Source organism: Apodemus sylvaticus, chromosome 14 (assembly GCF_947179515.1).
Source record: "Apodemus sylvaticus chromosome 14, mApoSyl1.1, whole genome shotgun sequence".
NCBI lineage: Eukaryota > Metazoa > Chordata > Mammalia > Rodentia > Muridae > Apodemus > Apodemus sylvaticus.
The window spans coordinates 1,230,095-1,254,901 of NC_067485.1; the positions used below are offsets into that span (position 1 = coordinate 1,230,095).

The following is a 24,807-nucleotide window of genomic DNA, read 5'->3' on the forward strand; positions in this document are numbered from 1 at the left end:
AGTAACTGTGAGACTCAGTTTTGTCTCCAGGCATTGGACTATGAATTCAACAGGAGACTTTGGACAATTAATTTGTTACAAAGTTTTATATAAAAATAAGTGTGTCACAGTTGCTCTGTCAGAAAGTTGCAGGAAGGTGGGTGTGTCATAGGAGCTTTAGCCTTTGAAAGTGTTCAGCATCCTAGGATACATCCTGGTTCTTAATAGAAAATTGGCATTTTCCTTATACTTTTGTTCATAAACATTTTCTTTTGGATTTAGGCAATGCAGTATGGCTTCTTTAATTTCAACTCATTTAACCTTGATGAATATGAACACTATGAAGTAAGTTCTAGGTTACTGATTTCAGTCTCCCTACTCTGCACTTACCAAGGCATCATGGACCAACATAACTGTATTTCATCACCATCGTGTGTGTGTGTGTGTGTGTGTGTGTGTGTGTGTGTGTGTGTGTGTGTGAGAGAGAGAGAGAGAGAGAGAGAGAGAGAGAGATGCATATTGGTGAGTTTGTGAAGTTAGAGATCAGAAGACATCTTAGCAGAGCCGGTTCCCTCTCTTCACATTTACATGGGTTCTAGGCTCAAAATCAGCTCTTTAGATTTTGAATAGTGTTAATCCATCCCACTGGCCCAGATGATATTTTGATGGATATATGCTTGTAAAATGGTTTGCAGAGTCAAACTCATTCATACATGTCCTATCTAGGTGAGCTTGGGACATTTAAGATGCAGGATCAGCCTGCACATAAGACCCAGAACTTATTACTGGAAATTTGGGCTCTCATCGGAATTCTATTTGCCCATATACTTTTCAATCTGTTATCCTACCTAAAGGAATAAGGACACTGTTTTTTTTTTTTTTTTTTAATATTAAGCAATATGAGGAGGTGCTTCAGAGGTGAATGGACTTTGAATACCCGAAACCCACAAAAATATTTGGTGGGCATGATGTCCAGGCAGGCAAATTCATAGGTATCTTTTATATTTTTTAACATAAATATTAAGAAAAACAAAAGTCCTTGGTTTTAGGGTCCCCTCCTCCATGTATATGGGCAAGATGCTGTATTAAGGGCCCTTGCAGGCAGGAACACTTATAGATTGTGTCCTGCTGTAGATATTTAGAGTGAGAAGAGGTTTTGTAGACAGCACTCCATGAGTTCATCTCCTACATCCACAGATAACTAGCTTTGGCTGTTATTTCTAAAGACCTATAATTGAAGTCTGAGCTATTTTCACTGCAAAGATAAAACATATCTTGGGGTTCACTCCTGCCAGCTGTATCTTGTAATACCACTGTTTTCTAAAGTGCAATATTTAACTATGTCATTCAGCAACTCCATAACTAAATTACTAAGATCCTATGTTTTTGTTTGTCCCTATAAAACCAAACATGTAAAATAAAATATACTGTCTTGGGGCTAGGTAGAGAGCTCAGCACTTAAAGTACTTGCTGTACAAGCATGAGGGCCAGAGTTTGGCTTCCCTAGAAGCCACATATGCCATGCAGCAGGCATACATGGCTGAGGCCTGTAATCCTAGCACGCAGGAGGGAGAGACAGATGATCCCTGGGGTGAGCTAGACCAGCCTGAGTTAAAGTCCGCAAGCTCTGGCTTCAGTAAGAGTCTGTGTCCCAAAAAAATGAAGTAGAAAGTGATTGAACATCAGATTCACACACACACACACACACACACACACACACACAGTATATAAAAACCTGAAAATGGCAGTTGACACATGAAGTGCAGTGTTTCTATTTCCACAATTGTTAAAGTGATTTTTCTCTTCTGGCACTGATTCTGTCACAGTCCATTGGTTTTTACTTCTTAAAAGTCTGTGTTATGCTGGGCATAGTAGGGCATGCTTGTTATCCCAGCACTTGAGAGGCAGTGGCAGACAGAGTTCTGCTGAGTCCAAGAGTATCTTAGTCTACATAGCAAGTTCAGATCTGCCAAGGTTACATGGCGAGATTCTGCTATAGAAAAGAAAAAAGGAGGGTGACTAACTCCTAAAGAGTGAAATCCATGGCTGTCTTCTATCCAACATATGTGTGTGTTGTTGTTTCCTCTCTGTGAAAAGAGTGCTTCTATCTGACACTTTACTCTTTTTATTGGGGAAGTCAAATTTGTTTACATTGAAAGTTACTTATGGGGTGGGGGGGGGGTAATGTACTTCTAATCTCCTCACACACACTAGAAAAGTTTGCTGTCATAATAGGACTCCATTTGCTATAATAGGAATTCATTTGCTATAATAGGAATTTATTCAGATAAAATAACCAGGTAGTTGAAATATAACTGAATACAGAGTATGCCTTCCAGGCTAATGACCTAAGCAAAGAAACAGTTTTAAAGTGATTGACACCTGGGAAGGCAGCCATTCCTTGAGAATACTCAAAGCAAAATAGATTCTATCTGTGTCTATTAATAAACAGCAAACATGCTAAAGACAATAGCTCTGAACTGAGTGTTGAAAAGGGAGGTGGAAGGAGATACGGTTCAAAGGTTAATTGTGCTGGTCTCTCCTCTACAGAAAGCAGAAAATGGAGATTTCAACTGGATAATACCAGAGCGGTTTCTTGCCTTCTGTGGGCCGCATTCAAGATCCAGGCTGGAAAGTGGTATGCAAAACTCTGGAACCTACGTAGCCTCTTTTTCCTTTTGCAAGAGACTAGTGAGCTGGGTACTGCCGTGTTTGCCTATACGAGTAAGGCAGGAGGACATGTTGAGTCTGGTGTGCTATAAGGTTTGGGTGTCTGTGATGGGCTCAGCCTTGCACTCCTCACCTTCTGAGAGGGAGGCCCCTGAGTTGCCTATGGAGGGATGACCAAAGAATTAAGCTAAGCTTGATTCAGTCTTTATGATTTAACTACTCTTAGTTATTTGAGCACACTGTTCTGCTTAGATGTTAACTTTTTAAACTTTTGTTTTTTACAGTTATCATCAAATTGGTATTCAGTCCCCAATCCAGACATTGTTTATACCCACTTTCAGATGAAACTGTTTTCTGTTGTGTTTTTCCTGCATCTTACAAGCTTTGGTTCATTTCTTTATATAGGTTACCACCAACATTCTCCGGAGACTTATATTCCATATTTTAAGAATCACAATGTAACTACCATTATTCGTCTGAATAAAAGGATGTATGATGCTAAGCGCTTTACGGATGCTGGATTTTATCACCACGATCTTTTCTTTCCGGATGGCAGCACCCCTGCTGAGGCAATTGTCCAAGAATTTCTGGATATTTGTGAAAATGTCGAGGGTGCCATTGCAGTGCATTGTAAAGGTAAATAAGCAGCTAGGTTGGTTAAAGGGCAGTGTGTGTCTGAGTACAGTATGAGTGTATGTGTAGATACAGGTTGTATCCTTTTATGTTACATGGCAAGACAACTGAAAGAATGATTTAAGCTTTTCAGTGACATTATTGTGTGTGTGTTAGAGAGAGACAGACAAGACAGACAGACACCAAAGACAACATGTGGGAATCACTTCTCAGTTTTCTCCTACCAAGTAGTTCCCAAGAAGGGAGCTCATAGTATCAGATTTGGCAGCAAGTGCATTTACCAGTTAATCCATCTGGCTGCTCAGAAAGAGCGATTTTAAAATCCTTAATTTATATAGAGAGTGTAATAAATTATCTTCAGGAGTAAGCCTACCACAGCTTATTACACTGAAATGTGTATATTTCTTCAGATGTCAGTCATGTGTCTATGAGATGAGTCCTCAGGTTGTCAGCAGTAGAGCAAAGTCTTGCAGCAGCTTGGTGTAGACTAGGATGTGTTTCAGCAGCTTCTGAATCTAAATGTGCCAGGAATAACTATAATGATGTATTGTGTGAATATAGTAGAGTTTCTTTAACTTTAATTAAGAAATTAAATAATTATGAAAACAAAGGATTTTAAATGGCAAGGTTAAAAAAAAACAAATTAATTTCCAGAGCTAAATCTGTATTTGTAGTTAGGAATGTAGCTATAATCACATCATTCAAGTGTTCAATTTGCAATGGAAGATGACAAGGCATACCAAAAAGTAAAATGGAGTCAGGAAACCCATAAAAACTATTCTTGACAAGGATCAGATAGTGCATTTTCCAGACAGATGATTTAAAACTGCAACCTCAACAGTGTGCACAGTGAAAAGAAAATGTGGGAACAGAGGGGGGAAAATATGTGAGCAAAATTCAAGTGTCAATAGAAGACAAAAACCATGAAGTAAACCAAAAAGGCAATTCTGGAAATGGGTTGAAAAACCTACTGGCAGGGTTCCAAAGGAGACCTGAATAGGCAGAAGGAAGAAGCCAGGACTATAAAGAGCAGAGCTACTAAAAACACACCAGGTCTGAGGAACAATGAGAAAAGGAGTCAGAAAGAGTAAGAAGCAAAGTGTAACAGTTTGGGGATGGAGCTGGGCAGAGCAGATGTGCACAGTGGGAGGTCCAGCAGAGGAGAGGGTGAAAGGGGTCACACAGCTTGGAAATATTTCCCACATTTATGAAAGGCATGATTGTAAACATTCTCAACATTCAGCAAGCTCCAAACAGAACAAACTCAGAAACTCGCATGAAGACTCTTTATGATGATACCGTCTAAAGCTAAAGAAGAGAGAGGAAACTCTCCAGTTACCAGACCTGCCATTAGAAACGTAAACTGATAAGGAAGAACTTTGTAACCAAGAGCCTTATAAACCTTTAAAACTCCCTCAAAAATAGAAGAAATTAAAACCACCCTCAGATGGTCAAGTGCTGGGGGAATTGTTACAACTTGACCTGTACTCTAAGATGTGCTAAGGATATCTGTTAGGACTCTAGGCAGTACTCAAAGCCATATGAAGAAGCGAGTGTCTATAGTAGAGGTCAATATGCACATAGATTAAAGACTAGTAATTGCTTGTAAAATAGTGTCACTGTTTTGATATAAGTACGGTAGCACATAAAAAAATAGAAAACCATTATAGAAATCAGCAAAATCCAGGGGTCAGTTCCTCACTAAGTCTGACAAGAACAAAAATAATCACAAACCTTTAGTTTTGTGTTTGATGATTGAAGATAAAAGAGAAGAAAGGCTTAAATTATTGCATGAGAAGTAACAGTGGGGATAATACTGGAAAGTCTGTAGACATGGTAAGAGGACCTGAACTCAGATCTGTGTATAAAAAGGTAGGTATGGTGGCATGCACCCCTAACCTCTGCACAGGGGATGGGTAGACTTACTCAGCTTACTGGCCTGTCTATCTGGTGTTGGACAGTGAGCTACCTAGCTGAAACCTGTGTACCTCTAGACCCTGGAATAAGTGAAAATAAGGTGGACTGGTAGAGCTGGATACCTGAGTATATATACATGTGCAAACAACCAGTAAGAGATAACTGAACAGCCGCAGAACAGAAAGCTGGGTGATGCAAATGAAGTGGAAAGTTCCCAGAAACAAAACCAAGCAACACAGAATCACCATGAGATGTGGATAGTGGGCACAGAATCTAGAACTCTGAGAAGGTAGCAAAGTTAACCAGTGAAGGAAAAGGACCTGATGCATTGCCTATGACTAACACCAATTCACTGAGACTTATTCAGATTTGAAGGGAATGAAGAACACAGTAGGTTGTTCTCTGAGGCCAGGATTGCTTTGCTACCAAACATAAGCAAAAAAGCCATCCATTACTATCATCATAAGCATCCTGAACAAAGTGCTTACTAGCTGAATTCTGTAACATACTAAAAGAATCACGGAGCTGAGTCTCCATTGGTAGAGGGCTTGTTGTGCAAGCATGAAGATTTGGGTTTGATTTGCAGCTCTGGATAACCAATGGTATATACCCGAAATCATAGCATTGGGAATGGAGACACACGAGAATCAGAAATTTAAGATTATCCTCAACCACATAGTGAGTTTGAGCCCAATCTGCAGTTCAGGAGAGCCTGTCTAAAATAATACAGTACAATACAATACAATACAATACAATTTGCTCTACTAAAGCATTTTCCTGGAATTACAGAACCAATGCAACATAGAAAAGTCTCCACAGTAACTGTGAAGCTCAAAAAACACATTATCATCTCTGTTGTTATAGGAATGGCATTTGACAGAATTCAGCACCTCCCTTTTGTGATAAAACCACTAAGAACGAAAGCGAGCTGGAAGGAAACTACCTCCACACAGCCTCTCGCTGAAACCTTTTCTTTGCTTGCTCTCATCTGAGGTGGCTTTCCTAACAGCAACTTCCAGTCCTCTCCCATACAGTTCAGTTCCAAAGCTGCTGCCACTGTTTCATGTATTTGGTCCAGCGGCATCCCTTTCTAAATATGTGCATCTAACAATCCAATTGCATGTTTACATAAAGATTTATGAAAAGAAACTAGAGTCACTGAGTCTCTCACCTGTAACTGAGCTGCCTACCTAGAGGCGTGAATGCAGGGTGCAGGAGGACCTGCTTTGGGTGGAAGGCTAATCTTTTTGTTCTATTCAGATTTTAAATGGATTGGAGGAGGACTGCCCACGATATGAAAAGTGATGTGCTTACTAAAATTGGCACTGGATGAAATGCTGATCTTGACCAAAATTCCTTCCACGTTGATAGATAGAGCACATTAACCATCATGAGAGTTTAATTATAATGGTCTCCATAAGAGGAAAGAAATAGGGCTGGAGGTGACTCATCATATAAAGCATTTGCCAGGCAAATGTGAGACTGCAGTTCTGGTCTCTAGAAGACACAGAAATACTAGGTGGCCTTGTAGCTCACCAGTAATTCCAGCCTGGGAAGGGAGAGACGGTGCATTTCCAGACCAGGATGGCCAGCCAGATGGCTATATCTGTTAGGTTCAGTTCAGAAACCCTGCCTTAGTGAATAAGGGGAAGAGCAGTCAAAGATTCTTAGACATCTACGTAGGGCCTCCTCATGCATGTGTGTGGGCCCCCTTGCCCCACACACAATCAAAAACATATTGCTAGACTATCTCTGATGCACCAACGCCCAAATAATAGCACAGAGGCCTTCTAGTAATTATGAATGCTTTAAGAACTTAGTTTAGGCTTGCTCCCAGCTAACTCTTATAACTTAAATTAACCCGTTTATACTAACCTACATTCTGCCACGTGGCACATTACCTCTCCTCAATACCTGTACTTGGTTCTTCCTCTGCAACTGGCTGGCAAATTTCTCCTACCTCTCTGTTTTCCAGAGTACCTATCTCTGTTGGATGTCCCACCCATCCTCTCCAGCCTAGCTACTGGCCATTCAGCTCTTTATTAAACCAATCAGAAGATGCTTTAGACAGGTGAGGAAGGACAGAGAGACATCTTCAAACAGTATACTAAAAGATTATTCCAACAAGCATGCATACATACGTACTCACATGCACAGAGAGGAAGAAAGAGTTAAAAGTAAAAGTGAGGTATTGTTTAGGTTGGAGTGCTTGTCTAACACGTCCCAGGTTTGGGTTCTGTCCCTAGCACTCCTCCTGTAAAATGGAATGTGAACGATACAGATGTTGAGTAGGTAATACTGTTGGATGTGGTAACAAGTGCAAGGCTTGGGCAGAAAACAGCATACTTAAAAATGTGCATGCGTGCATGTGCACACATACCTGAGTGAATATGTGCACCACATTTGTGCAGGTGCCTTTGAGGCCAGAGGGTGTTTGATCTCCTAGAAATGGAGTTGCAAGCAGTTATTAGCTAGGTGCTGGGAATGGAATCTGGGTTTTAGGTCCTCTAGAAGAGCAGTAAGTACTCTTAGCTGTAAGCCATCTCTCCAGCTCTAGACTCCACGTTTCTTAGAGGTCCCTGTTCAGAAAGTGATCTTCAATCTTTTGCTTTACATCAAATCCTCGGGGGGCGGGGGGGGGGGGGGGACCTCAGAAGGCCTGTGCTCCTGGGCTTGTATCCCTTTTAGACCTTGAGGATCAGACCCAGCACCTAGCCTTTTAAAACCTCTTTAGATTGACTTAGAGAATCTTGTGGAAGGAGGCAAAACCCTTGGAAGACTAACTTTTTTTCCCATCCTCCTATTCAGAAATTCCTGGAAGATATGCAAACAGATTTCATTGATGTGGTTTGTTTTTCTAGCTGGTCTTGGTCGAACAGGCACTCTGATAGGCTGCTACCTCATGAAGCATTACAGGATGACGGCAGCCGAGAGCATTGCCTGGCTCAGAATCTGTAGACCTGGCTCAGTGATTGGGCCCCAGCAACAGTTTCTGGTCATGTAAGTGTGCTTGAAGCTTGTCTTCTGTAAGAACCAGTGGATGGGGGAATGGGGCGGGGGGGGGGGGGGGGGGGGAGGGCGCGCGTGTCCTTATGGAAAGCTGTATTTTTGATGATGTCTAAACACTATAGGAAACAATCAAGCCTCTGGCTGGAAGGCGACTATTTCCGTCAGAAGTTAAGAGGGCAGGAGAACGGACCCCTCAGAGAAGACTTCTCCAAACACCTTTCGGATGTTGATGACATTTCAATAAATGGGCTTGAGAATCAAGACAATCAAGAGCCTGAGCCGGTAATGGAACCACCTCGGTCACGCTGTTGTTATTGCTGTAAATGCTGTTGAGATCCTTGTAGGGCATGGAGAAAACTATAGGTAAAGATTAAAATAAAGTGGCTTTTAGGGGCTGTTACCACACAGTCATGTTTACATATATTCATAACCTTCTCTAGAAATGTTTGACTGAAAAGAAAGTTGTGTGCTTACAAAGCATTTTGTTGACTACCTAAACACAGATGGCAATTATCAGGGGGGAGTAAGCTCCTAAGATGGAGCTGGTTACACCCCAGCCTGAGCGCACTGTCTTCATCTCAACTGGTTAAGTAGTTTGAATGGAGACCTTTCAAAGAACCACTGTTGTAGCAGGCAGCAATAGTGCTAGGTTAAGTAGTAATGAATGGATGTTCAGACGTTAACAAGTTCTAAAACCAAAAGCCCATTATGTATCTTTACCCCTTCATAGAGGGCTTTGAGACCAGTGACCCTGAAAGTCAGCTTTGATCATCTTGAAATATAGCTGGTAGCTTGATTTTTGAAAACTGCTGTTTAGCATTAAGAAGAAACTTAGAGTGTTTGTGTATATGCACGCCTTTGTGTGTATGTGTGTGTGTGTGTGTGTACATGTCTGAATGTCTGGTTAAGTAGCCACTTGGCTGCAATAGAACCTAAGTTAGCTCAGTGTTTATTTTGTTGTTGTTGTTGTTATTGTTGTTTTAACACATGTAGTATAGTGATGATGATGAAGTCAGTGGAGTGACACAAGGAGACAGACTTCGGGCCCTGAAAAGCCGGAGACAGCCGAAAGCCAGCGCTATCCCCCTCACGTGAGTGCCTCCCTCCTTTCTGGTCACTTGTCTGTTATTTTTCCTGCATACTTTTCTCCATAGCTGCACAACATTACTTTGCAGTGATAACTTGTGTGGTTTAAAATCTAGAGGTGCTCGCCTGGGAAGTGCTAAGCATGCACAGTCTGAAGAGATGAATGCATTTATCTCTGTGTCCTACTGTAACCTCAGGAGCCATGATAGGTAAGAAAGCAACATCAGGGAAGTTTTGTCCATAGACAGTCAAGAGTGACAGCAGATATCTAGACCAAGTTAATAGATTTGTCCTTAGGTATTAAAATGGTTACTTGTTATTCCACTCCCTTACACATGTCCCTCATCAGTCTGTACACAGGGAAATTGAGTCAGTTGTCATGATGTTTTATCATCTCAGAGTAATGATAAACTCATCCCCTAATTATTATATTTTTATAAATTTTTTTTTTTGGTCTGGAGAATTGAAATGGAGACAAAGGTTTATCACAATTAGAAGTTTCATAGTTAGTAGGTGTCTTTATCCCCACATGAACTTCTTAAGCACTTGTGTTAATTTGGATCTAGCTACAGGGAACATCCACAATTGGCATACAAATAACAGGGAAGCAAAGTATGGAGCTAGTGTACCTTTCTGTAGGCTCTCTCCAGTAGGCGATCCCACCCAGGCATCTCTTTCTCTGTGAGGAAAGACTGATGGAGATAAGTCTCTTTATCATAAATATCTGGCAGTGCAGTAAGAAGTTAGTGATGTGGTTCTTCAGCATGCCTCAGGGTCCAGCGCTTCTTGGGGGGGGGGAGAGGGTTGGGAGGGTTCCTGACACAAAGTATCAACATTTTCAACATGAAGTCCTATGTGAATTCTGATTTTAAGTGTCTATTAAGAATTCTCCTCTTTACAAATAGTGCCTTTTGTATAATTTATTTTATAAATAAATAAAAATATAGTGTAGGGGGTACATTAACGTCGAATACCATGTTTTAAAATTAATGTTTTTATCTGAGGCCTTTCCAGTTATTTTTATTCACAAAATAATCATCCCAAAACTAATTATGTGCCTGATAGAAGAAGGTAAGGTCATATCCACAACAGCCCTATTCAGAGCTTTTGAGTCATGTGGGAGCTTACCATATAATGCAGCTTCTTGTTGGAGCTACTGAGATTCTTATTTCTAGTGAGCCTCCTTGCTTGCCCCTTGCTGGTGGTAGTGGTAGGGGGAGACTTTGACATCCTTTGAATTTTATGGGTTACACACATTTTTTGTTTTAAGATTGTCCATTGCCAGTTTATTTCTTAATAGGTTGTTTTGCCCTACATTCAGAAGCCAGGTTAGGAGTAAGAGAGGAGACAAATTCTGCTTGGTCAAAATTTCTTGTTCGGGAGTTGGAGAAATGGCTCAGTGGTTAAGAGCACTAGTTGTTCTTCTAGAGGTCTTGAGTTCAATTCCCAGCAACCACGGGGTGGCTCACAACCGTTTGTAATGGGATCTGATGCCTTATTCTGGTGTTTATGAAGACAGAGCACTCATGAACATAAAATACATAAATTTAAAAAAAATTAAAAATCTAAAGTTACTTTAAAAAGTTCTTGTTAGACTGGATAAAAGAACCCGGGTTCAATTCCCAGCATCCACATGGCACCTCACAACTCTCTGTAATTCCATTTCTAGGGGATCTGACATGATCATACGGATGTACATGCAGGCAAAACACCAATGTACATAAAATAATTAAATCATTAAAAAGCTTTTGTTATCTGCTGGAGAAATGCACGACATTGAGAGTTCTGCCCATACAGAGGCCCCAAGTTTGGCTTCCAGCACCCAGATCAGGCAGCATACAACCAGCCGCAACTCCAGCTCCAGGAAATTTCTGCATGCTTGCTCGCCCTCTCTCTCTCTCTCTCTCTCTCTCACACACACACACACACACACATACACACACACACACACACACACACACACAATATTTTTCCAAAGGCTCATATTAAATAGAACTTTCAAGAAATGTTACTCTCCACTCTGTTCAGAAAAGTGTTTTCTGGAACTCTGTCAGTAATCTCTTTTGTTAGATAAGCTGAGATTATAGAGTTCATAGCCTGTGGGTTTATGGATATATATACATATACATACACATACACATATATATGTCCATGTGTGACTACATACAGTGCAAGCAAACACACAAGAAACACCAGGCCAAAACTGGATATGTGGTGCAGCACTTGGAACGTGGTGACAGGAAGATCAGCGGTTTAAGGGTACTCTAAACTACATAGAAAAGTCAAGTCCAGCCTGAGAAGTAGGAGACCTGAAGACAGAAGGCAGAGAAGGGAAAATAAATACCAAATTTTAAGTGTGTACTAGTTCTTTTTCTGTTGCCATAATGAAACACCATAACCAGGGTAACTTACCAGAAGGAAATGTTTATTTGGGCTTAAGGTTCCAGGGGGTTGGAGTCCCCAACACGGGGAAGCAACAGCATACATAGCAGCAGGCATGGCAGCTGGAGTCAGAAATGAAATTTTAAATTTTGAGCCGCAGGCAGGAAGCACAGAGAGCTAACTGGGAATGGCAAGCCACTTTGAAACCTCAAAGTTCAAGCCCAATGATATATGTGTGTATCATCCCCCTCCTTCGCCCTGCATCCCCAGCAACCCCTCCCATCCCCCCTATCAAGACCCCATACCCTACAGCTACCTGGACTGTCTCAACCACCTGGGGACTAAGTGTTTAAATGCCTGAGGCCTGTGAGGGCCATCTTGGAAACATACATGGCCGCAGTAGCAAAATCAGTGGTTCTTGGTCAGGTGCACTTCTGTAATCCACATTGCTGAGTGTGCCGCTCACTGGAACTCCCAACTGACTGAGCATTCTGTTTTTGTTGATAGGAGTTCCTGGTCTCAGTTACTCCTCCCCTGATCATATTAGACAGTCTGTGGATTGTTTCTGTGTCCTCTTCTATTCATGTTCAGGTGTAGTGTTTTGTATATTTAATGATGGCCAGCTCAAGTATTTTCTGTCAGTCAGTATGATGGGAAATGGAGTCTAACCATTTGTTCCTATATGTTGAACCTGTTTAAACTAAAGTCAGCATTTTTGTCTCAACAGAAGCTGGACCACCACCACCCTTGTTTCCTGCCCCTTTGCCATCACAGTTGCTGCTCTGGGCCTTTTAGGGTATCTTAAATCCACAGGTGGCTCTATGTGTTTTATTATATGATTTATTTTGGCTTCCCAATTTGAACATCTGTTCTTTCCCCTTCCACCCTTTCCAGATGTCCCCTAGCTGTGCTGACCTCTGCACTGTGTAGTGTTGCCATCTGGTGGATTGTGTGTGACTACATTCTTCCCACCCTGCTGTTCTGTCTTGATGGCTTCAGAACACAGTAGCCATCTGGACCCTTTGACAGATAGTTTGCTGTGTAAGTTTCCTGTTCCATTTCTCTCCTGCCCTCCCCTGGTGTCCAATGTGGTTCTCATGGTGCATGTGTTTCTCCTTCTGGCTCTCTTGGCTTTGTTGGTTTGCTTGTTTTCCAGGGTTCTCTTTCTGAATCTTTTCAATGAATGGGATGGTACCAGCAGGGGAGGGCCTCAATGATCCTTCTGAGCCAAGGATGTTAAAAATAACATGTAGTTTTGAAAGTTGTACTAGCTATTCATAAATGTGGACATTGAAATAGTTTTCTCGCCTGTCAAAAATGTTCTGGTAGTTGGGCCAGGTAGTAGCCTGGTTTTGTGTCCACAAGGGGGCTCTATTCACCTGTCATGTTCAGTACCTGGAGTGTATCTCCAGTCAAGTGTGTCTCTCACCATTTCTGCTTTTAGCAAAGATTGGGCTTTACAGCCTTGGGGGCTAGTGAGGATGGTAGCCCAATTTCTGCTCATGGAACAGCTCTCTTCAGGTCACCTGTCTTGAGACTATAGGACTGTCCACTCTCTCATCACATCTTCTTTGTGTTAAGTGAGAAAAGGAAGCGGGGAGCTGGCTGTCTCCCTTGCTTGTGTTTCTGTAGTCTCTGGACTTTTCCTTCCTTTCCCCAAAATAGCCAGACCATCTTTGTTAGGTTATGATTACAAGTGTAGTCTCTTGACCTGTCATTTTCTCAGGGGAGACACTTGTCAGCAGAAGGCAGCAGTCCACACCACAGTCCAGGAACACAGAGGGAGACTCTGTTCCATACCACCACCATCCTGTATGTTTTCTGAGACCTTTCTTCCATTCATTCCAAAAATTTACTTTTCTTGTCCCAGCTTGGACTTAAAATTGTTAAAACATGCAGAGTTCCCTTCTAGGATCTCCTCCAAAGTGAAAATCCATTGCAGCCAACCTGGCCCTTTGTGGTTCTGTGGAGGGTTTCATGTAGCTAAGAAAGATTTTAAAAGGAATCAGAGTCCACTCTTTAAAACTAAGAAAACATGATGAACACATATTTATTTACGATGGTGTTTCCTTGTATATATTAGATGAGTTTATCACATTTCACTTTTTTTTCCTACCTATTGAACAATGATACCTTTTATAGTTGATTCTTTTCAACTCTTCCAAGTGGCCAAGATTTTCTGAGTGGGTAGAGTTTCTGCTAATAATATTTGTCTTCAGGCTCAGCTTAAATGTTGCTTCTACTGGGGAGTTCCTCCTCAGTCCTCTGCAAGAGCGTTAGATTACTCCTATAGCTGATGTCACCACTGCGTTTCAAGACCAAAACAGGGTGTTCTGTTTAGCCTCCCTACTGACTTGAATTAAAAGCTTTCTGTAATTGAGGCAAGTAACAAGTGTGGTCTTCATAGCCTCTAGCTCTTGGTGAGATTCTTCCCTAGAGGCTTAATTTGTGGGTGACAATCCACTGCTCTGTTGTCAATGGCCATTGCTGTGAGCTGGTGAGTGAGCTTTGCCTAGTGGTGAGCGTTCCATTAGCTGGTGGCCTGGAGCCTAAGACCAGAAAGCATTTTATGTTTTCTATCTTCTGCACACATTGGGGGGCAGTGCTACTAGAGAAAGGTGCAGGGGTTTTTGGGGCATCCTAGAGAAAGTGATCTTGGCAGTGATCCCCTAGAAAGCCATCCATGCATTTTGAGGCCTGGCAGGCTACTCTTGGTCCAAAAGATTGTTTTTCTAACTTTACTATGTATCTCATCATTGTCAGTGTCTAAAATTTGGAGCTGCTGAGGCTTTAGAAATACCCCAGACAGGGCAACAGTCTATGGTTTGGGCATAGGGTATGGAGGATGAAGGCAAACTTCATTGGGGAAGAGAGAGGAAAGAAAAATGTAGTGTGTGTGTGTGTGTGTGTGTGTGTGTGTGTGTGTGTGTGTGTGTGTGTTTTTAAATGTTACTAAGCTTTTTACCTCAGATCTGAAATAGAGTAGCATTACAGAAAAAGCCAGTTTCCTTTTTCTCCCTTGTAAAAAAACAGCAAAGGAAAATCAAGTATACATAACTGCCCAGAAGACTGGAGAAATCAGCACATGGATTTGGTTGCCTTTAAGCAAACTTCTAGATTCATATCCTTAAGAGATAAACAGCTCCTCTTTGATTTGTATTAACACAAATAAATTGTAGCATTTGGATAAGAGAAATAGTGTTAATATTCTAGATATCCCAGTACAGGGTAACCATGATCAGCAACTAACAGTTTTTTAAGGAGAGGGCCTTGGAAGTTCCCAGCACGAGGTATGGTATATAAGGCTATGGTTGAGTCAACTATTTGTCTCATTGTTACACATTGTGTCTGTATAAGTGAGTCCTCATGCCCAGTAAATATGCATGCTGGTAATATGGCTACTAAACTGTTATAAGTCATTTTAATAAATCCTGTGTGGGGGAGGAGAGTTAATGCCTTGGAGCAGCTGGTTCCTCCTTGAGTCACTGAGTCATATTTCTGTATGTGCCCCCTGTTCCTGTTGAAATATTTCAGGTTGGCTTTGAGAGTTGGGCCTATTCACCAGGGGCTTTCTTTGCTGTGGATAACCCTACTATCATCTGAGCTTAGGAACCTTTGCTGCAGTAGAAAGGCCAGTTGTTGTCAATCACCCTGGTCATGACAGGCCTGTGAAGTAGACTCCTCCTTAGTTGGAATCACCTCTTTTTACTCTCTGGAGCCGGTCTCTTACAGCTTGCTTTCCCAATAGTGGTTTGACTCTGAAGGGAGGGAGCTTTAAAAAAAAAAAAAAGATTTATTTGTTTGTTTGTTTGTTTATTATATGTAAGTACACTGTAGCTATCTTCAGACACTCCAGAAGAGGGAGTCAGATCTTGTTACAGATGGTTGTGAGCTACCATGTGGTTGCTGGGATTTGAACTCAGGACCTTTGGAAGAGTAATAGGTACTCTCAACCAACCACTGAGCCATCTCTCCAGCCTGGGAGGAAGCTTTTAAGTCAGTGTTTTCTCCTTCACTTTGCAAACACTGATGGGAATAAATCAGTGCACATGGTTCTGAAGCAAAGAATTACCTGACAACAATTTTTGATGTTTTCTGTTATTTTCTTCTAACAATTTACTGAGAATTACTTACGGAGAGAGTAAGTAGCCTGTGTAGCCTGTTCTTTCTAATTAATGATTTTTCCTCCTGGGCAATCTTCCGTTAAGAGAAGGCTTTTAGATTTTAATTAAGACAAGTTTCACAGCATCTAAGTAACTGTAGTTTTGTTATGACAATTGAAGATTTAGTGAGTAGTAAGATGCAGACAAAACTGAAATCTTGCTTGAACATTTAAAATTTGGCTTGGCATAAAATTATTACTTTGTTTATTATACTTTCTTTCTGCTCTGACCAATGAATATTATGTAGCTATTTTGCTAAATTTATATTTAAACACTTTAAAAGGGTTTATCATTTGTCTTTGTGACTGAAATCTGAGACCCTGCTTTGACAGGCTTGACTAATAGATTTCTTTGGTTTATCAATTGTACAGAATGCTAGGTCATTCATTTCCCCAAAGCAAAGCACCCTGGCTAGCTCTGTAATAACCTTCAAAGAGAAATGAGATGCTTGGTATAAAAATGTGCTTCAAGTTTGTTTGTTTTGTGTGTAAATGGAAAATGTGATTGTACAAAATTGCCTCCTCTATCAACTATTTAGCAGTTGTTTTAGTGAATATAATCTTACCTTTTTCCAACTGTTTTCAGAGTAATTCTTCAGTCCAGTGTTCAGAGCTGTAAAACCCCTGAACCTAACCTTTCTGGCAGTGCAGGCATTACTAAACGAACCACCAGATCTGCTTCCGGGAAAAGCAGTCTTAAAAGGTGAGAAAAGACTCCCATTCTGGAAAGTCTCATGTTTGTTTCCAGTTTACTCTTCTGGAACCTGCTTCTGGAGACTGGCATGAAGATAGGAAGTTGGAGGCTCTGTGACATGAATAGAGGCTACTGTGTTACTGGCTTTTCAGAGGAAACCCCTCTTGTTGGAAGTGTGGTCTCTGGCATGGTTTGATATGGGGAAGCTGAAAGCATTGCCCTAGAACTTTGCCTAGGTGCTTGATGTTAGGCTTAAAGGAAGCCTCTTCGACCACATCAGGTAGAACTCAGCAAGTCATAGCAGAGCCTCAAGGCTCTCAACCTGATGTCCTGTTCTCTGGCCACAGTGCTTTCCGAAACCTGCCACTGCTTCCCTTTTTATCTCCTTGGTTGATACTTCTACTTACACGAGGCTCTAAGAATGTTCTCCACCATATCTGGATGTCTGTCATAAACCAAAGACAAACATGTCATTCTCAAGTTATTCTGAGACTCAGCCCCTGTTGAGCAAAGAATTGGCCACACCATTGCTCCTTCCTGGCCCATGAAAAGCAGGTACCTTGATTATGCTTGGACACCATCACTTGACAGTGGTGACTTCACTTGTTTTGGTTTTTGAGACAGGGTCTCTTTGTGCAGTCTTGACTGTCCCAAAATTCACTCTGTAGCCTAAGCTGGCCTAGAATTCATAGATCTGCTTACCTCCACCCTTCCAAATGCTGGGATTAAAGGCATGCACCACCACCATCCAGTAATAATACTTCACTTGAAAACGGATGGCTCTGAGAAAAAACAGGGCCAGATTCTGCATTCTACTTGCCTCTTTTATCAGTTCTTGTTCAGTTTGTTGGACACTTTCTCACCTTCATTACGTAGGTCACTGTAGCTCACTGGTGTGGTCCACCATCACTGTCTGTCCCAAGAGCTCTGAGCACTCTAGGTTCTAAGAGATGCTTTTTGAGTTTTGTTGTTTTTCCTTGTTGCTGATTTCTTTGTAACATTTCTCTTTGGAGTTAAGAGTCTCCAGAGAACAGAAAAAAGAACAACCTATATGGGTACTTTAGAAACTTCAGTCAGCCACTGACTCAGAAAGTTTGGATTTAATTTTAAGGGTTTTATATGTGTGGAGTGCTGGATACCACAGAAGCCAGGAAGCAGTATTCTTAATTAGATATGTAGTTAAGTTTTGTTTCATTTATACTGTGGTTCCAACTTGACAAGAAAATTATGAAAGGGTCAGATTTAGGCACACTATAACATAGTGTCTGAATTCTGACAGAAAAATAGGAGATGGGCTGAGTTGTGCCCATTTAATTAATTAATCATTAATCAGGAACCATTTATTTACTGATTGACAATGCTGATGCTGGAATTTAGGGTTTCATGCAGAGAGACAAGTGCTTTACTACTGAAGTAAATATCCAACCCAAGTCATGTCTTAAAAGAAAATTTAATGACTTGGATAAGTACTTTTGAAAAAAAGTAAGAAAAATAAATAAAATTCCCATGTAAAACTTCTGAGCCATAACTCCAGTTTGAAATTATACAGTATGACATATATAGAGAAGTGTATTGTCATAATTATTTGCAATATGCAAATTTCTAAATATGCATACAAATGAAGCACAAAACACCATGTTTCTTGATTCTGATTGGTAGAACAGTTGAGGTTTTAGATTCCAACTTTTCCATTAAGTTGTAGGAAATGTGAATACCTTTTATGTGCAGTCAGACTGTCAAAAGTTCCCTGTGAATGGTGGCCTTTAATTCCAGCCCCTAGGAGGCAGGGAGCCTGGTCTATATAGCAAGGTTTAAGCCAAGTAGGACTATGTAATGAGACATTGTCTCAAAACAGAACATCAACCATGTCAGAAGGCATGGTGTTAATGTTGATATCTAAGTGCTTGAGCTTTTGGTATAGTCCACTAAGACTTGCTCATTTGATTCTGAGTGATAGAATTTAGCCCAAGCTTTGAACTTTGAATATCATGCCATATTCCACTGAGGAAGGTTGACTGTGTACTGTTCCTTATGTCTAGATTTCTTGGCTGCACATGGCCCTCCTGTGACCTCCACTTGTCTTCCCTGGATAGTAGTTTCTGATTTTCAGTGAGCTCCTCCTGAGGTCCTAGATTGTATGCTTTGAGGATTCTACATGAGCTGGGTTAAATGAACTGGACCAAATGCCTTTCAGGAATTTAGGGTAGAGAAAAGCCAAAGAGATTTGGACGTTGAGGTAGGAGTACTGTGGCCTACATTCATATTACCTTAACTATTATCACCTCTAGCTTCCAGAAGAAAGGCACACAACTGTGCATGGTGTTCCATCACTTCTAGGAAATAAAGAGAATCAGAGACTTCCAGGCTAAAGTCTCCTGCGTTTAACCTGCTGAATAATTTTCAGCTTTTGTTTAGAGGGTATTAAAGAAATGCCCTCTATATACCATTAACATTGGTATGTAATTTACTCCAGGAAAAACTATCTCAGCTGAGACAGTTGGGTAATTCTAACACATATAGGTTGGGCAATTCTAACATTGAAATCTCTTCTCTTTAAACAATAGCACCCCCTCCCCCCAAAAAGCACATCAAAATTTCACTTTCTTTCAATGTCCATTTGTCTCCCCTTCGGGCTCACCAGGCCTCCTGGTTCTTTTGTGGGAGAGTCCCTCTCTGTTCCAGGTCCTTACACTCATGCATCTCCTGTGATGGCCCGTGACAACATTAATCTTTAATCCCATGCCTTCCCCTCCTTCCCCTTTGAGGTTTTTGGGATAGAGTTTCTCACCAACCTCCCTTTGCACTGAGCTGACAACTGAGTTGTATCAAGGGAGACTTCAACTTCAGAGACTTCCCCAACAAAACCTCTTAAAAGATTGGCTACTTGCTCTGAGAAGATGGGTGGGTTGCGATAGAGGTATTTGCTGTTGGAGAAGAAAAACCACTGTAATGTTCCTATCAAATGGCCTTCTATCTTGTGTCATTTGGATGGAAGCCACATCCAGTCAGAAGTCCTGTGGCTTCTGGGTATGGAGCACACAACTTGTGTGGGATGGAGTCATTTGGTTCCTATACTGATAATGCTGTTTGTCTCCTTTTCATTTGTCAAGTTCTGAAGGAAGTTCGTGGGTTTCCACACCTCTCACTTTCTATTAGGACCATAAATCCATTATAACAGCTTATAATTGACTTAATGAATTGACTTTTTTTCAGTGTTCCCACATCAACTCTGAAGTGCTCTCTCAGAACAAGTCTTGAACACTGTCACATCTATAAGTGGAGGACTTGCAGATGCCTTATTTGGGCCATTCACCTCAGTTCACACGTCTTTCTGTAGCTCTTCACTGCTATTTCTGGAAGCTTCTAAAGTTTCTTTTGGGTCATCTTTACTTTTTCCATTATTTCATCCCATTTTCTTAAAAATCTCTCATATCCCCAATGACCTTTATATTTAAGATGTATCACTCTCTTCTCCCACCAAACCACCCTAATGCCTATGGCTCTGGGAAACTTGTACTTTCAGGGTGTGATGCTCAAGGTCCTTCATTGCACATCCAGTGCCTTGTGATCATCTCTGTGGAGTGCCTTGTGTACTTCCTGGACTTTCTAAGTCCTTGCTGTGGAATTCATGCCCATCTTGCCTGTCATTGCATCACAGCTCTCTGGGTCTCAGCTCCTGGTTCCTGTTCCATTGCTTCTGGGATTTTATATTTCATCAGCTATTATCTCCAGGAGTCCCAGGATGTTCTCTTTCTATTTTTCTTAAGTGCTGGTTCCCTCTGAACTTTAAAATAGTTAACATCCTATGGAATGGCGGATCTATTTCCGCATGATTCCACCCGCCAATTGTCTTTGCACTCAGTACTCTCTGCTCATGTCTGTAAAAACTATGCACTCAATTCAGATGAGTCTTCTCTTTCCAAGTGAGGGTCATCTCCAGGTCAGAAGTAGTTTCGTGGGTGGGTTTGTCTTTTCTCATTCTTACTTTCTTCTTTCTCTTTTTCTTTGAAAGTTGCTGATGAGTTTGAGGTATACCTGCACATTGTGGGAGGAAGAAAGAGAGAAAGGGCAAGTCAGGTTGATTTTGGGTAAGCGCAGAGGGGCCCTTGGTTCTCCTCGCCCAGATCTCTTTACAGACAGGCCAAGTGCTTTTAAGAAGTTGGGCCTGGCTTGAAACCACCCAGTAATCCCTCTTTATCTCTTCCTTCTCTCCTTTCCCCACAGCCTGGCTCCTTGGAGGGAGAGGAGGAGGAGGAGTGCTTTGCAGCAAATGCCCATGCTGGCCTTATGGTACCTGCCTTGCTCTGCTGCCCATGCCCTCCTGTCTTTGTTTATTTCTATTGCTTTTTTTTTTTTTTAACTGTAAGCAAAATTTGAACTTTTCTTTTCCCTGCCTTTCTCTCATGTCTCCCTTTTTATGGTTGATGTTGGTTGTGTTGTCTCTTCTAAAGGATGCCATTAAAAATCACACCAAGTGTGCGCTTTTAGCATGTTGATGTTCTCATTATGTTGCCTTCCTTGTCTTTGAAATTTTCCTCTGGGACATTTTAGAATTTGCATGGTAAATCTCTTTCTTTTTTCTCCTCAGTCCAGCCATTTCAAGGACTAAGACAGTCTTACGTTAAAGTAGAAAAACAAAAACAAAAACAAAAAAAACGGTGACCGGCACTCCAGGGAAGACTAGGAACAGAAAACCCCCCAAAGGATTTAGCCAATCGATCTAAGAACAAAGCAGACTCTGCAATGGCCTTAGCTTCTTTCCACATAAGAAGTTCATTCGATGAAGAAAATGTCACTGGCCTCTCATCCACTCACTGACTCCGGGTTGTGGTTGAACCATTTGAGGGCCTGACTCTCCCTTTTGTAATCTCAAGTTGGACAAAAGCTGCTGTTGTGAATTTAGTCTCAGGTGTCAATACCCTGTCCTCTGCCACCAGAGAGCTGTCTGGTGAGTGTGGTACATGTGTGTTCCTGTGATGGCAATCATGTTCGCTGCTGGCCTCCAGAAGAGTGGAGGATCTGATGGAGAGCTTTTAGGTATTTATTTTTTTGTTCAGCCTGTGACCCTGACTTGCAGTTTATAAAGATGAACGAGGTGAACATCCCTCCAGTGGGACCCTCCATCTTAAGGTATGAATTGGTACAATCAGCTTCACGTTCCTCTTGTTAATACTGTTGTGATGCTTACTGCGTGAAGTACCCAAGCTGCTTGTTTTTCACCAAAGAGTGCTTTATTAACAATCTGTGAACACTGCTTTTAAACACTGTTGTATGTTGTTACGGTTACCAAAAACTTGCTAGAGAATATTGATGAGAGCATTGGAACCCTTTCTCAGTTAACTGGTTCTACAAATCCTCCCTTGTGTCATTTAGGATGGAGATTTCAGAGGTGGGATGTTGTTGGATTGCTCAGTCTCGTTATAATTGTGTTTACTCCATTACATTAAACCAAAACATCAACCCTAGCATTTTTCTTTGGAAAAGCATCCTAAATAATGGTGGCTTTAACAATAAAATTGTGAGCCTTGCGGTAGTAGTGCATGCCTTTAATCCCAGCATTGGGAGGTAGAGGCAGGTGGATCTCTGGGTTCAAGGCCAGCCAATATTACACAAGGAAATCCTGTCTCATAAACAAAACAAAACAAAACATCAACCCCAAAGTCCCAAAATTGTTAACCCTTTGTAGAGTCTTTCTCTGTAACACTGTGGAGTTTTTTCCTTGTGATTCACAGTTTGACTTTAGTGACAATCACTTGCTTCTGGAGTTAGGCTGTTTGTGTAAGAGAACTCACTGTTGCCTTTGGTTAGGGAATATGACTAGAAACTGTAGCGTGCCTTTTCTCTTCACCCTGCTGGATGCCAGCAACACCCGTGCCATGAAGCAATTTTAAAACCAGAATTTATCTGCTGCCAAAAAAAAAAAAAAAAAAAAAAATCAAAAAAGACAGAGCCCATAATTAGAAAATACTTCATAGTTGTCTTGGTTACTTCCACAATTGAGGCTAATGGTTTTTGACTCTCCCAGTTTAGAAACTGGAGAAATGCAATATTGAAAGCCATTGACAGCCAATGCCTTCCTAAGACAGATGAATGTGTCAGTGAGCAAGCAATCCCACTTGGAAAAGCTGCCTTCCTTATAGTTGGTATTGACAGGTTAAAGTCTAGTTAATGTAAAAATATTGAAAGAATGAGTCCCCCCCCCTCCCCCTTCAATGTTCCTATCCTCAAACTGCATTGGCCGACCTTGGATTGGAGGCCTGAGGATTCAGTGTAAATCCTCACAAAGAGCCCCTCCCTAGGCAGCACATAGCTTTCAAGCAGTGGGAAAAGACTGTTAAGGTAAAGTTTGTTATCCCTAGATATGAATGAGTTTAAGATCTAGGTAGGACAAATGTTTCATTTACCAATAATGCTAAATCAAACTGCCTAAGTCTAAAATAGAAGCTTCTCAGGTGATTTTTTTCCTTCCCTGAACAAGCTAGGCCTGGTACTTAAGAGACAGAAGGAGACTTCATTCCCTGAACTAAGCTAGATTTGTTCTCATGTATCAGGATGAGTTGAACAGGGCCTGCCCACAATGGCTGGTGGTCAACAAGTTTGGGCTTCAGAGATGACCACAGTGCTTTTTGTGTTGGCAGCTCCATTCCAGCTAGAGTTGCTGCCACTGTGGTTCTTCCCTGGATTTAACTCCCTTGCTGAAGTTACTTAGGAAATGTGAGTTGGTGAGGATGCATTCCCAGGAAAACCTACTTGATGTTGTCTGGGGAGGACTGCATAGCAACTGACTGGTAACATCCAGGACCCAGAAAGTCTTTGATCAAACTAATGGAAAGTTCTTCCCATTGGGATTAGTGGACAACCTCTCCCCAAACTACAACTACCCAGAAATTTCTGGGATAGAAGACCCTGTTACTATAGAGCATGAATCAGTAGATATTGGGTGGAGGGGCCCCATTAACTTAAGAACTTTAAATACCTTTGTAAGTACATCAAGTCCTCTTCCAATAGAATTAAAATTAGAACAGTATATTTATAGGTGCCCTTGATGCTTTGGGGGAACTTATACTATCCAGAGTCCAAAAGAGGAATGTCTGTAAAGCTGGGCTTCAGAACTGTATACACATATTAATACAATTCTGAAACCCAGCTATAACTCTTGCCTTGAGGTAAGAAGGATGGACCCTGAGTAGCACCACATTCAAAGGTAGCAGTATTTGTCTAAATAGCCACATGCTGCTCTTCCTCCTTAACTTCCCAGCTTTAACTTGACCCCCAAAACCTAGCCCCATCCATTGTCCTGCCCTGCCCTACTGCTCCCCTCTTGGGTGGCTTCTACCTCTTGGTTTGGGCCCTGACAGGTCTTAGAGGCTTCCCAAGTGTTCTCATGAGGCTCTTTGAGCATAATCAGGTCTGGTAGACCTTTCCAGCTTTCTGGGTAGTTTGTAGCTGGAATTCCTCAGGCCTTCGTTAGCTTGAATAGCTGTCTGTGACAAGTGAGTATGTGTTCTGGAAACATCAGCTGCTTTTCCTCATATTTTTTTAACGGTTCTTACTTGCATTTTGGAAAGCAGTTGGTCAGAAACCTTAAAATCTTTTTTTTTTTTTAAGCTGGGCAGTTGTGGCAGGAGGATCTCTTGTGAGTTCAAGACCTACCTGGTCTTCAAAGTGAGTTCCAGTATAGCTTGGGCTACACAGAGAAAACCCTGTCTCAAAAAAAAAAAAAAAAAAAAAAAAAAAAAAAAAAACAATAGAAACTATTTTAAGATTTCTCTCCCACTGAAGTGACCTAGTGAGGATAGCCACTGCTCTTGCATTTCTCCATAAATCTGAGTGTTCCCCATACCACTGAGTGGAAATACTACAGATATGTTTAAAAGATTGCCTATACTGTGTAAGAAATTACCTCCTTGATGATCGAGTAGAACTCACTGTGGGTAGTCATGTTTGTCACATCCGTCAGATTACGGCACTGCAGTTTTACATCCATTGTTTGAAGACTTTATTGTACACTCATGTGCAGATGAAGTGATGTTTTAAATGTTACTGATGAGTCAGTATTTGATCAGTCATTGTCTTGATATTTTATTAAATTGTATATTTCTAATCATATTTTTAAAAGCAGAGAGAACTGGTTGGATGTTTATTCTCATGAAGGTATTTTTAAGATAAAGCTTCACCATAGCCTGTAAACTTGGCACATAAGTAGTTTTTGATACTTTTTGTTGCATTTGAAAAATCTTGTGTATTGTAAAATGGTTTTATACAAAATACTAAA

General features: G+C 41.2%; 1 protein-coding gene across 9 annotated transcripts in view; it reads left to right on the plus strand.

The window, feature by feature from the left end:
• The window catches only part of Cdc14b (cell division cycle 14B), an 84,744-nt gene extending 60,607 nt beyond the window's left edge, over nucleotides 1–24,137 (plus strand). For 2 of the 9 annotated variants that reach the window (XM_052156583.1, XM_052156584.1), the window contains 8 exons: nucleotides 262–324; nucleotides 2,530–2,617; nucleotides 3,055–3,285; nucleotides 8,061–8,199; nucleotides 8,331–8,490; nucleotides 9,202–9,299; nucleotides 12,571–12,717; nucleotides 21,121–21,217. In XM_052156583.1, coding sequence (XP_052012543.1) covers nucleotides 262–324; nucleotides 2,530–2,617; nucleotides 3,055–3,285; nucleotides 8,061–8,199; nucleotides 8,331–8,490; nucleotides 9,202–9,299; nucleotides 12,571–12,685 — 894 coding nt within the window. In that variant the 3' untranslated portion in view covers nucleotides 12,686–12,717; nucleotides 21,121–21,217. Of the gene's footprint in view, nucleotides 1–261; nucleotides 325–2,529; nucleotides 2,618–3,054; nucleotides 3,286–8,060; nucleotides 8,200–8,330; nucleotides 8,572–9,201; nucleotides 9,300–9,410; nucleotides 9,504–12,403; nucleotides 12,490–12,570; nucleotides 12,718–16,424; nucleotides 16,542–20,756; nucleotides 20,823–21,120 lie in introns of those variants that run through there. The other 7 variants (XM_052156580.1, XM_052156576.1, XM_052156578.1 and 4 more) reach the window with 7 other exon arrangements.
• The last annotated feature ends 670 nt before the right edge of the window (nucleotides 24,138–24,807 follow it).